Source organism: Ranitomeya imitator, chromosome 5 (assembly GCF_032444005.1).
Source record: "Ranitomeya imitator isolate aRanImi1 chromosome 5, aRanImi1.pri, whole genome shotgun sequence".
Classification (NCBI taxonomy): domain Eukaryota; kingdom Metazoa; phylum Chordata; class Amphibia; order Anura; family Dendrobatidae; genus Ranitomeya; species Ranitomeya imitator.
The window spans coordinates 431,688,959-431,702,707 of NC_091286.1; the positions used below are offsets into that span (position 1 = coordinate 431,688,959).

Below are 13,749 nucleotides of genomic sequence, written 5' to 3' on the forward strand. Positions count from 1 at the left end.
GCCTTGTTGCCAATTCAGCAAAGATAAGTGTCTGGTTTTTGTTTCTGTGGCACACATGCTGTGTGCTTAATAATTCTGTGCTATTCATTTGTTTTCTCTTGTCCAGCTTAGACTGTGTCAGTGTTTTCTCAGTCTTGTTGGATTCTCTGGAGTTGCAGATATACGCTCCACATCTTTAGTTAGATGGTGGAATTTTTTGTATTTTCTGCTGTGGATATTTTTGGAAGGATTTTAATACTGACCGCTTAGTATTCTGTCCTATCCTTTCCTATTTTAGCTAGAGTGGCCTCTTTTGCTAAATCCTGTTTCCTATCTGCGTGTGTCTTTTCCTCTACTACTCACAGTCAATATTTGTGGGGGGCTGCCTATCCTTTGGGGTTCTGCTCTGAGGCAAGGTAGAATTCCTATTTCCATCTATAGGGGTATTTAGTCCTCCGGCTCTGTCGAGGTGTCTAGGATTTGTTAGGCACACCCCACGGCTACTTCTATTTGCGGTGTTAAGTTCAGGATTTGCGGTCAGTACAGTTTACACCAACTCCAGAGAAAGTTCCATGCGGCTCCAAGGTCACCGGATCATAACACATTAGTATATGGGAGGGGGAAAACTTTTCAAGATGGGTGGTGACCATAGCGGCCATTTTGAAGTTGGTCATTTTGGATCCAACTTTATAAATGGCCCACTCAGGTCTACCCATATAAGTGGCCCACCCTGTAGAATAGAAAGCCAGAGAAAAATATACATCACAGATGACCAGCCTAAGAAGGTTCTACTCCACTTTGCTCTCCTAGACTGACAAGACACAATTAGGAAAAACCTGTCTGTCTAAGGACTTGTGGAGATAAGCGTATTTTCAATTAGAGTGTGATACAAGAAAACATTGATCACGGTCTGGCCAATGTTATTGTATGAGGCTTATTTTTTCTTCAGACAGAGCCTGTCCGAGGAAAAAAAATGTAGCATGCACAATTTTCAAGTCAATGAACCCATGGAAAAAAATCGGACCACACTCGGATGATATCCGAGTGCAGTCCGATTTTCACAGACTGAGAGAAGGGAAAAAATGTGCAGCACGCTGGCTCAGTGGTTAGCACCTTTGCTTTGCAGAGCTGGGGACATGGGTTCAAATCCCACTAAGGACATGATCTGCAAGGAGTTTGTATGTTCACCGGTTTGGCTATGAAAAAGATCGTCAGATCGAAACGCGTTGCCGTGTAGCCCCTCATGTGCAGGGGCACCCATCCGGAGGGAGTTTGGTTATTCCATGTCTGTGGACTTTATCGTTTTTGGAATCTAATAAAAATTACTGAATTTTAGGAGCTGGATTTCAATCCCTTTTTTTTTTCTTTGGAGAGTTTGTATGTTCTCCTGTGTTTGTGTGGGTTTCCTCTGCGTTCCCCGCTTTTCTCCCACACAGCAAAGACATACTGATCGGGAATTTAGATTGTGAGCCCCAGTGGGGACAGTGATGTAGAATATAATGGTGCTATATAAGTAACACATAATAAATAAATAATAAGATGGAGAATTTATTTTGTCATCTCTTCCTCATCAGAGAAAATTGTATCACACTCTGATCATACCCTGGTCAGAGTTTGATCAGAATGTCATTAGCATATTGGTCCTGATTCTCGCAGAAGACCCTAATGGAGCAGGGAGAACCACCGGTGACCTGTTTCTTAGACTAGTCATCTGAGATACATAGCCCCCACTCTACTTTCCAAAGTATGCTTTCTCTGAAATACTGCAGTATTTCATAGTAAAACACACACAACTACAATAACTGCAGCCTTTGATTCTTCTTATCATGGTTCAGGTTCCATGAATCTCCTCTCAGGTTCCCTTTAATGACACGTTATGTGTGGAGTAAAACTTCATTTTGTGCATCTGCAGCAAAAATACTGTGAGACATTAAAATATAATTGATACATCTTTATTTAATCAATGCAAAAAATGAGATTCTGGCTCTGTTGACAAGTAATAATGGAAGGAATGAAATACATTAGTCTATTAAAGATGAAAGAAGGCAATGGATTGCAGCTGACATTTGAAAACACAATAGTAAATTCAGCTCCTAACGTCTAATAAGTCACGTGATGTAATATTCTTAATGCGTTGTTGGCTTGTAAAGCTCAGGGGAATCAATGGCTCAGTAGTGCGTCATCTGTAGCCTTCCATGGAGGCGAACACCAAACAACACAAATAAACTACAAATGTTGCAGAATAATATAACCTCACAGTTTTTCATTGTTGCAAATTTTTTGGTCTATGTGCCAATGCTTTGGTGGGATTGTAATGAATTTGCTCTTTCCTGCAGGACCATCCTCACACACAGTATTTCCAGAAACAGGCTGTGAAAAGAAAGGAAAGACACTTAAAAAGCTCAAAATTCGCATCAATGATACATTTTTTTCTGACAGAAACGCATTACAAATTGCCAGATATGGTATCTTTTACTATGGAGATTCAGCAAGATCCATACAATGCTGGAAAGACCTAATCCATGACCTTGAAAGAGCCTTACGTTAGCTGGAAACTGCCAATACTTGCGTTTTCTCAAGGCCTGTAACTGATCAACCCTCATTGTCAGTATAACACCTGTGCAAACAACAAGCTTTTGGGGCAGCTGCAGTTGAAGGGGTTGCCTCATCTTTTCTCAGAAACACACAGCTCCCCAACCTCCCTTTTTCCACCTTGCCAGGGTAGCGTTTTCCTAATTGATTGATAGCTTGGTGAGTTTGGTGCATTGTTTCATGACTTGCCTGAATTGTACGCTCTCCATTGTTGCAAGAGGAGGCAGTTTTGCCTCTACAGTATCGGAGCAGCGCAGTGGCACTGAAGCTGATTGGATCAGGGGCTAACAGTGTGTTTTAGCGATCTGACCAGCATCAGAGCAGTGACTTTAGGCTCTGCAGAAAAGAGCTCTATGCTCCTTGCCTAGGAGACTAACCACCGCCGAATGACTGCAGCAGGGACCAATGGCCTAGGCAACAAGCAGTAAAATGCAATAAAATTAAGTATCCCTCTATTCTTGTGAACAAAGAGGATTAAAAAGTTATTTTTACACTTTTCAATTTTATCCATTTATTATAATGAAAATAGTCATTTAAACTTTATATGCCCTACCACTACAGAACATAACTAGCATTAGACTAAGGCTATGTGCCCACGTTGCGGATTCATGTGTGGATTTTTCCGCACCATTTTTGAAAAATCCACAGGTTAAACGCACTGGATTTACCACGGATTTCCGCCATTTTTTGTGTGGATTTCACCTGCAGTTTTACACCTGCGGATTCCTATTGAGGAACAGGTGTAAAACAATGCGGAATCCGCACAAAGAATTGACATGCTGTGGAAAATACAACACTACTTTTCCGTGCTGTATTTTACATGCCATGGGCACAGCGGATTTTGTTTTCCATAGGTTTACATGGAACTGTAAACCTGATGGAAAACTGCTGCGAATCCGCAGTGGCCAATCCGCTGCGGATCCGCAGCCAAATCCGCACCGTGTGCACATAGCCTGAAAGAGCGTATGTCAACAGATTTTTTAAATATAGTCCAACAGCAACATGATGTGGGGCATCGCTTAGTTTACTGGGTGCAGCAATTATGACAGAATCACAGTTTTCTCTGAAGATTTAGCAGAACTCAAATGCTGAGCTATGCATAACTCCATCAACACAATGTATAGTGATAGAAGGCTACAAATCAGTTCTGTGGGTATGGTTGGACTAGGAGGTAAGAGGCCAGCCAGTCCTGTACTGATAGTCTCCAGCTGTTAAAACATTGATTTTATTGAAACAGTAAAAACCAGTCCAGTAAGTGAAACATTGCTGGAATCAGGTTCTCTTGACCTACATCATGGTACTCTCAGATTACATAACACAAATCTGGTGACAGATTCCCTTCAAAACTGATGCCTTGGAAATTGTGAGATACCATGACTAATTACCCAACCTCCTGAGTGCAGCTCAACTCTATTAAGCTCTATGGGAGTTATGGAGCAAGCTCATATTTATATAAGGTATACCTCTTTTGTTTGGATGTGAAGGTGGGAGCCTGTCCATAGCAAATGACACATCACCTGTCTTCTCTTCCAAAATCTGTTCCTTCAGTTTTTCTAGCTGATTGGAAAAAATACATATTTTTAGAAATTGTGCTGACTAAGTTGATAGCTTTGAATGCACCATGAATAATGAAATTATCGTTTGGCTATGTTGCCAAGACAGAGACATAAAAGCTTTATTCTACTTTACTACTCTGCAGCACAGATTTGATTCTTCTATACTGCTGACACAAAAGCTTGTGATAGATGGATGCCGTAGTTCAATGAGTTTCCAGGCTTGGACCAAAGTATGCAGTCACTCTATGAGACTGTAGACTGCAAATCGTGACAGCATATGACGTGCACGCTGTCATGATTCCCTGTATTTCCAGCGTGACAGTGTATGACGTGCACGCTGTCATGATTCCCTGTATTTCCAGCGTGACAGTGTGTGACGTGCACGCTGTCATGATTCTCTGTATTTCCAGTGTGACAGTGTATGACATGCACGTTGTCATGATTCCCTGTATTTCCAGCATGACAGTGTATGACGTGCACGCTGTCATGATTCCCTGTATTTCCAGCATGACAGTGTATGACGTGCATGCTGTCATGATTCTCTGTATTTCCAACGTGACAGTGTATGACGTGCACGCTGTCATGATTCCCTGTATTTCCAGCGTGACAGTGTGTGACGTGCACGTTGTCATGATTCTCTTTATTTCCAGCGTGACAGTGTATGACATGCACGTTGTCATGATTCCCTGTATTTCCAGCGTGATAGTGTATGACATGCACGCTGTCATGATTCCCTGTATTTCCAGCGTGACAGTGTATGACGTGCATGCTGTCATGATTCTCTGTATTTCCAACGTGACAGTGTATGACGTGCACGCTGTCATGATTCCCTGTATTTCCAGCGTGACAGTGTGTGACGTGCACGTTGTCATGATTCTCTGTATTTCCAGCGTGACAGTGTATGACATGCACCTTGTCATGATTCCCTGTATTTCCAGCATGACAGTGTATCATTCATTGATTGCATTGAGAAACACGTGATGGTGTCTCCGCAGCTTACTTTACATGCATTTGCATATTTCCCATAAGGGATTGGGGCAGTGTTCTGGATCACTGCGTTGAGAAACACGTGATGGTGTCTCCGCGGTGTTGGATGTTTTGGTCTCCCCGAGGTCATTCATCTGTACCTTCACAGCCTTTTACTAGGCACTGCTCCTAATAGCCAGTTTCCTACTCCACACTGATGAGGGGCAAAAACCCCGAAACAGCTGTCTGTGGATGGATACCATGCTTGGCATAGGTGGTTTTCCTTTATTGGATGTTTTCCTTTATTGGATGCTGCCCTTCCCGTGGTTGTTCCTTCCCGGGGAAAGGCCTGGCTATTCATTGCTTGCATTGAGAAACACGTGATGGTGTCTCCGCAGCTTACTTTACATGCATTTGCATATTTCCCATAAGGGATGGGGGCAGTGTTCTGGATCACTGCGTTGAGAAACACGTGATGGTGTCTCCGCGGTGTTGGATGTTTCGGTCTCCCCGAGGTCATTCATCTGTACCTTCACAGCCTTTTACTAGGCACTGCTCCTAATAACCAGTTTCCTACTCCACACTGATGAGGGGCAAAAACCCCGAAACAGCTGTCTGTGGATGGATACCATGCTTGGCATAGGTGGTTTTCCTTTATTGGATGCTGCCCTTCCCGTGGTTGTTCCTTCCCGGGGAAAGGCCTGGCTATTCATTGCTTGCGTTGAGAAACACGTGATGGTGTCTCCGCAGCTTACTTTACATGCATTTGCATATTTCCCATAAGGGATGGGGGCAGTGTTCTGGATCACTGCGTTGAGAAACACGTGATGGTGTCTCCGCGGTGTTGGATGTTTTGGTCTCCCCGAGGTCATTCATCTGTACCTTCACAGCCTTTTACTAGGCACTGCTCCTAATAGCCAGTTTCCTACTCCACACTGATGAGGGGCAAAAACCCCGAAACAACTGTCTGTGGATGGATACCATGCTTGGCATAGGTGGTTTTCCTTTATTGGATGTTTTCCTTTATTGGATGCTGCCCTTCCCGTGGTTGTTCCTTCCCGGGGAAAGGCCTGGCTATTCATTGCTTGCGTTGAGGAACACGTGATGGTGTCTCCGCAGCTTACTTTACATGCATTTGCATATTTCCCATAAGGGATGGGGGCAGTGTTCTGGATCACTGCGTTGAGAAACACGTGATGGTGTCTCCGCTGTGTTGGATGTTTTGGTCTCCCTGACATGCACGCTGTCATCATTCTCTGTATTTCCAACGTGACAGTAAATGACGTGCACGCTGTCATGATTCCCTGTATTTCAATCGTGACAGTGTATGACATGCACGCTGTCATGATTCCCTGTATTTCCAGCATGACAGTGTATGACGTGCATGCTGTCATGATTCTCTGTATTTCCAGCGTGACATTGTATGACGTGCACGGTCATGATTCCCTGTATTTCCAGCGTGACAGTGTATGACGTGCATGCTGTCATGATTCTCTGTATTTCCAGCGTGACATTGTATGACGTGCACGGTCATGATTCCCTGTATTTCCAGCGTGACAGTGTATGACGTGCATGCTGTCATGATTCTCTGTATTTCCAGCGTGACACTGTATGACGTGCACGGTCATGATTCCCTGTCTTTCCAGCGTGACAGTGTATGACGTGCACGCTGTCATGATTCCCTGTATTTCCAGCGTGACAGTGTATGACGTGCATGCTGTCATGATTGCCTGTATTTCCAGCGTGACAGTGTGTGACATGCACGGTCATGATTCTCTGTATTTCCAGCGTGACAGTGTATGACGTGCACGCTGTTATGATTCTCTGTATTTCCAGCGTGACAGTGTATGACGTGCACGCTGTCATGATTCCCTGTGTTTCCATCGTGACAATGTATGACGTGCACGCTGTCATGATTCCCTGTGTTTCCAGCGTGACAGTGTATGACGTGCATGCTGTTATGATTCTCTGTATTTCCAGCGTGACAGTGTATGACGTGCATGCTGTCATGATTCCCTGTGTTTCCAGCGTGACAGTATATGACGTGCACGCTGTCATGATTCCCTGTATTTCCAGCGTGACAGTGTATGACGTGCATGCTGTCATGATTCTCTGTATTTCCAACGTGACAGTGTATGACGTGCACGCTGTCATGATTCCCTGTATTTCCAGCGTGACAGTGTGTGACGTGCACGTTGTCATGATTCTCTGTATTTCCAGCGTTACAGTGTATGACATGCACGTTGTCATTATTCCCTGTATTTCCAGCATGACAGTGTAAGATGTGCACGCTGTCATGATTCCCTGTATTTCCATCGTCATGTCAATGAATATGAGTGCCATGCTTGGAGCCTTTCAGTTTTTACTAGCCTGAGTGGAAATCCACCACAAAAATAGCTCCCATGCAATTGGAGGAGTTAACATGGTGTCATGTAATGCTGATTTTCTCTTGCAGGAAATAAGTCAAATATAATTGATTTTTTTTAAATTTCTCATCTATGTTGTAAAGATAATAACCTGAAGTTGTAAACTTTAATTTCTAATTTTCGTTAAGACCAAGGAGACATTGGTAGAGACCAATCTCAGAGGATAGAGGTCCATGTCAGAGGACTTTGATGTCCCCAGAGAATATCAGACACAGCTTTTTTTGTGTGAGACATGTAATAACACAACTCTGCTTTCCTCACTAGTCTTACTGACAGCATCTACTGTGATTTCAAGCAGGTGAGGAGAGTACAGCAGAGGTGTGTGTCATTACAAATACCTCTGCATATGCAGCTCTAATGTAATGTCATTGTCAGTGTTGGGGATGTTAAAGCTGTGCTGACAGTACTGTAGGATGAGAAACGCAGATGCAGGGGTGATTGTAATGACACACAGCCCTGCACTCCATATTAGTCTTACTGTTGGCATCTATTGTGAATTCAAGCAGGTGAGAAGAGTAAAGCAGAGCTGTTTGTCACTACAAACATGTCTACATATGCAGCTCTCATCCCATGACACTGACATCATAGGGGAGGGAGGGTAAAGCAGAGCTGACAGCACCATTGTGTACATAAACGCAGTTCCAGAGGTGATTGTAATGACACACAGCTTTGCTCTCCTCACTAATCTTACTTCCGGCATCTATTGTGATTTCAAGCATGTGAGGAGAGTAGAGCATACCTTCATATATGCAGTTCTCATCTCATGGCACTGTCAGTGTGGGGAAGGAAAGGTAAAGCATAGACGACACTATCATGGGATGAGAAATGCAGATGCAGAGTTGAAGGTAATGACACACAGCTGTGCTATATTTCTCTCCACCTCTTGCAATCACTGTTGAAGCCATCAGTAAGATTAAAGGGAACCTGTCACCCCCAAAATGGAAGTAGAGCTAAGCCCACCGGCATCAGGGGCTTATCTACAGCATTCTGGAATGCTGTAGATAAGCCCCCGATGTAACCTGAAAGCTGAGAAAAAGAGGTTAGATTATACTCACCCAGGGGCGTTCACGCTGCGGTCCGGTCCGATGGGCGTCGCGATCCGGTCTGGAGCCTCCCATCTTCATAGGATGATGTCCTCTTCTTGTCTTCACACTGCAGCTCCGGCGCAGGCGTACTTTGCAAAGTACTGCAGTGCGCAGGTGCCGGGCCTCTCTGACCTTTCCCGGCGCCTGCGCACTGCAGTACTTTGCTCTGCCCTCAACAGGGGAGACAAAGTACACCTGCGCCGGAGCTGTGGTGTGAAGACAAGAAGAGGACATGGTCGTAAGAAGATGGGAGGCCCCGGACCGGACGGCAACGCCCACCGCAGTGGGACCGCCCCTGGGTGAGTATAATCTAACCTCTTTTTCTCATCTTTCAGGATACATCAGGGGCTTATCTACAACATTACAGAATGCTGTAGATAAGCCCCTGATGCCGGTGGGCTTAGCTCAACTTCCATTTTGGGAGTGACAGGTTCCCTTTAAGGATGAGAGCAGAGCTCACTTAGAGAAAGCTCTGTGGGTGTGTTCTGCTAACGCCTCTTTGGTCTTAATGAAAATTAAGTAAGTACACCAGCATCATCACTTCTCAGATTAATTAGTAATGTTTTTCGCTTCAATTGTAAACTCTGGTGCTCCCATTTAGTCATTACTATGTAGTTTTGAAAGATGAACAAATCATATCACAGACCAAAATTATGCAGCTATTTCAAAATTATTGCTTTTGTAACTAAACAATAATGAAAAGCAATGTATTGTGAAACAAACATTTAAAAATATCTTATATTACAAGACATACCTGTTCCAGTTCTTCTAACTTGCTCTCGAGCTCCAACTCTAATAGAATATTAGCAATTATTAAAAACATCACGATTTCTTGATAGTAAAACCTAACCTTACTTATAGAAAAATTAATCCATAGGTCGCGTTACAACATGCGTATGTAAAATGGTCTGTTTTTCTTCCAGAAAAAAGCAAGCAATTTTTTTTTCATCCATATTGCCATCCTTATGCCATGAATATCTCATCAATATGGCCTCTGTTATTTAAACTCACCCATTGAATTTAATGGTTGATTCTGATCCAAAAATCAGACCAGATTAGTATATGCTGCAACTCCTTAGATGCTGACCATTGAGTTCATGTGGAAACACATCCATGTGACCTACATCATACTTACATTGGTCTGTGTGCTGTCCATATGGTATCAACTTAGATAAGGTCAGCACACAAACAAATATTACGCTCGTCTCAACAAGACCTTATAATGATGTAGCCATTTTGAAGAAAACATACACGTAGAGCCTGAGATGTCAAAATAGTAGACACCAGCTGTTTGCTTTACATTTTAAAACTTTAGGGCAAAAAAGCCTGAAGAACATAATTTAAACCAGATTTTATAACTCTAACGTTTTCTTATTCCTCTATAACTACCATTTTTAGGGGAAGAAATTCATTTGTGACTACAATTCTTTACTACATGTGACTTACCAAGACAGCTAGTCAGACCTACTGTACATATTCGTGGTTCATGTTGAGTTAAGCTTTAAAATAGTCTAATCACTAGTAAATTACAAGTTTTTGATAAAGGCACATCTATAAAGAACAGAAATGTATTGGCTCAATGTTGCATCATACTTCTTGTATGGCTAGATGGCTGTAAGAGATTACTGTACACTAAGCCTCCAATCTATGAGCTGTTTAATCAACCTAAGAGCTCCTTATATGAGTTACAAGAATATAAGACTGACAATAACAGTTATATGGGGTTTATCTAATTGGAAAAAATCTATAGCTATAATCTAAAAATAAATATGGTAATAAAGATTTGAGCAGCACTTCAATCTAGTGAAAAAAATATTCCTTTTTTCACCGCAGATCCTTTTCGTATCCATGGTTTGAAGTATTGTCTCGCTATTTATTTTTTCTTATATTTGTTAGGTCTTACCCTTTAGCCCTTAGAGGAGCGTTCATTCAACCGGCCGTGCTACCATTTTTGTTTTTCTGTCATAGCTCTTACCTAAGTGTGAGGGTCTTCTTATGGGCAAGTGCTTATTTAGAAGGAGCGTGAAGAGCATATCTTGGTGGTTGGCATCTTTTTCTGGATACAATTCATTTTCTGTCAAGGGCCAAAGAAAAGGTTAATACAATGGAAGATGGCATTACGATATGTTCCAAAGATGCAGATTGAGCAAAAGGATTATAAAAAAATTAGCAAGATTGTCAATTTGGTGTCATTATGCTTTCTTTTTTTTATTTATTGACTGAACTGTTAATTTTTCATGACATTTAGAATAAAAGTACTCTTTAAAACACACTTTAACACAGAAATGCAGATGCAACTTGTTACTGTTTTATTAAAAACACAGAAATGAGAGACAATGACAGTCAGAAAAAAACTTTTGTGATATTGATACCATAATCCAAATGTAAAGAATAAATACTGGGGAGAAAAATGGCGCACCATAGGGTTTTATCCACATAGATTTGGGGTATAAGTGTTAGATTGTGCTAACCTGATTCGACTTCTTTTGTGCTTGCAGGTACGGTAGTATTAATCAGCTGCTGCAGATCCATGGGTTACGAGGTGACCATGAGGAATCTATGTTCAGAAGAAGTGTTAGTGGAGATCCTCTGCGCTGCTGAAAGGTTAGAAAGATGTCAGTCCAAGAAGAATTTAATAAATATATTGTGGTTTTTATTCTATGCGTTTCGAAATTACAAGAACTTCTTCTTCAGGAAAAAGAAGGACCATATGTCACATGGTACAATACAGGCACAATATATTTATTAAATTCTTCTCGGACTAACGTCTTTTCAACCATTTAGCAGCGCAGAGGATCTCCCCTAACACTTCTTCTGAACTTAGATAATCCAAATGTAGATAATCAGTAGCCACATAGTTTTTGTGCCAATGACTACCAAACTGAGTCTGTAATTTCAGAACTATGTGAACTAGTGTCACACATAGAAGCCATGACTGTCAGATCTTGTTCTACATCATGCTGCGTCTCGCTTGGCACATGCCATAAACTATAACATTTTCAAAGTAAAGTCCCAAAAAATGATAAAGCTCTTGTTCCTATAAAGGGTGCAAATTTACAAAGAATTAGATATATCGACTTTAGTTGTCAACCGAAAGCATTATCTTGTTCCAGCTAGTTGTCTGGTTTTGACACTGTAGATTTGTGGCAGGTTATTTGTAGAGCTAACCACTGTAGGCGTAGAATTACACACAGCCTTCATCTGTCTGATACAATGTGTGCGATCAATCAGCTGCAATTACATGTGCAATTAGTGCAAATAGGCAAGTAGAGTATAAGGAAATAATGCTAAAGTCTTAATCAATGAGATAATCTTCCAGATAGCAATTCACTTCAGCGGAGAAATCACAGTATCTGGGTTGTGCCCGCGGGAATGAAGAATCCTTGATAATATAAAATTAAGGTTTGTATTCAACCAACATATTTTGGTGTCGAACTGGTGCCTTTTTCAAGGTAAGAAAAACAAATGTTAAAAACCTTAATTTTATATAATCAAGGATTCTTCACTCCCGCAAGTGCAACCCAGGTACTGTGACATCTCCTCTGAAGTGAAAGTCTTAATAAAATATCACTTATTAAAAGGCAACAGATGTGTACCTTCATGAAACAGCAGCACAAATAAAGAATCTTTAATACACATAGTTCTAAAAGTTCCAAAAAATAAAGTCTGACTTTAAAGTTGGACACGATAACTATGCTTCGGAATATTGTTAGAAAATACATAGAAAAATGTTAACATTTTCAACTGTTGGACATAATTCAGATAAAACATAACTATACTGAGAATATAGTTTATGCATATGGTATATACAATATCTTTATCTGATATCAATAATATATTGTGTTGGATTCTACTTATGCATAATGAATTTGAAAAATGTAGCATGCAAAAATATATATTTGTACCTTCCTCAAAACGTTTAACTACTGATACAGTTTTATGGTTAGATATAGAGGCTTGGATGATGTGTAATATGATGACATAAACTATGCATTTTTGAAAACTCACCTTGCAACAGATAAGGTTTACCTTCAGTTGATTGAATGGAGATTATAAAAAGGAAAGTTAAAGTCCCAAGGCAGAGATGTACAGAAGAAGCTTTAGGCAACATTTCTTCACTACCGATGGATTCTTATAGACTATTTGAGGCTTCAATGCATTCCTATTCCAAGTCAGCTCACTTTTAAATAGTGCCCATAGTCGTCACTGAGTGATATTCCAAAAAAACGCCAAATGAAAATCATTCATCCTGTCAATGGCATTCAATTCTTGGAAAACTGACAAATGAACTGCATGAATTTCTTGACGTCAAACCTAGATCAATCTATCCAGATATGACCAATAAAGTAGAGCAGGGATACACATGCTAAATACAGAGAAAAAAATCGGTGGCAGGCTCATGGTAATTTATTGTTGCATTTCCATGCTCTCATTTTAATTACTCTGAGATCTCTGTAATGAATGCCAAAATGAAGGCAGAAGAATCACTAACTGAATTGATTTCAGGTCCTCGATCTTTAAAATGACTTCTATGGGTCACAATACAACTACAGAATTAGTTCAGAAGAGAAGATGATGAAATGGGGAAGAAGAGAAGACTGAAGATAAATATGAAATTTATCAAAGAGACATAGCAGGTCGTCAGAAGTGTCAGAAGAAGTTGTAATACATTGTGTTCCGTAAGAAAATACAAGGCAGAAATTGACCAGTGGTTTGATTAATTTTAGATGAATGGATGTCATCCGCTCCTGATGACTTCAGGTGTGACTTTTCCTCCTTTAGATTTTCTTTGGCTATCTTTCAATGTCGCATTTTTCATTTACTCAGCCAAAGTTTCCAATCTCATCGAAGATGACACAATCTTTGGTCAGAAGTCAAAAAGCTACAAGAACATACTGCGTGTCTTAAAACTAATCTATATGACTGAGCTCTTGGTTGCTGTTTGTACGTCAGAATATATAGGTAATCCTACTTCCATTTATTAAATTATCATAATTTGGATTTCATTCAAGGAAATGCATTGAGCATCTTACATCTGAGAATAGGAACGTTATAGAAATAATGAGCCAGTCATTCTTTCATGGACACAGTTTTCAGGGGTATGTTTGAGCACTGTAACAGCTGCTATTCTATTACAAGGCTATT

General features: G+C 41.0%; 1 protein-coding gene across 1 annotated transcript; it reads right to left on the bottom strand.

Annotated features, from left to right (window-relative positions):
* Window positions 1-1,915: 1,915 nt before the first annotated feature.
* Window positions 1,916-12,733, bottom strand: UTS2B (urotensin 2B). The gene is made up of 5 exons (XM_069727118.1): window positions 12,613-12,733; window positions 10,580-10,678; window positions 9,359-9,396; window positions 4,035-4,128; window positions 1,916-2,349 (listed from the first exon to the last, which is right to left on the bottom strand). The coding sequence occupies exons 1-5, from the start codon at window positions 12,713-12,715 to the stop codon at window positions 2,324-2,326; spliced, it is 360 nt and encodes a 119-aa protein (XP_069583219.1). The 5' UTR covers window positions 12,716-12,733; the 3' UTR covers window positions 1,916-2,323.
* Between the last annotated feature and the right edge of the window lie 1,016 nt (window positions 12,734-13,749).

Bases quoted from the DNA above. Each gene is read 5' to 3' on its own strand.
- UTS2B (XM_069727118.1), bottom strand. From the start codon at position 12,715: ATGTTGCCTAAAGCTTCTTCTGTACATCTCTGCCTTGGGACTTTAACT. The intron at 4,129-9,358 runs GTATGTCTTGTA...TTTTCCAATCAG, and splicing joins AGTTAGAAGAACTGGAACAG to CTAGAAAAACTGAAGGAACA. The intron at 2,350-4,034 runs GTATACCTTATA...TTCTTTTCACAG, and splicing joins TTCACATCCAAACAAAAGAG to CCTGTTTCTGGAAATACTGT.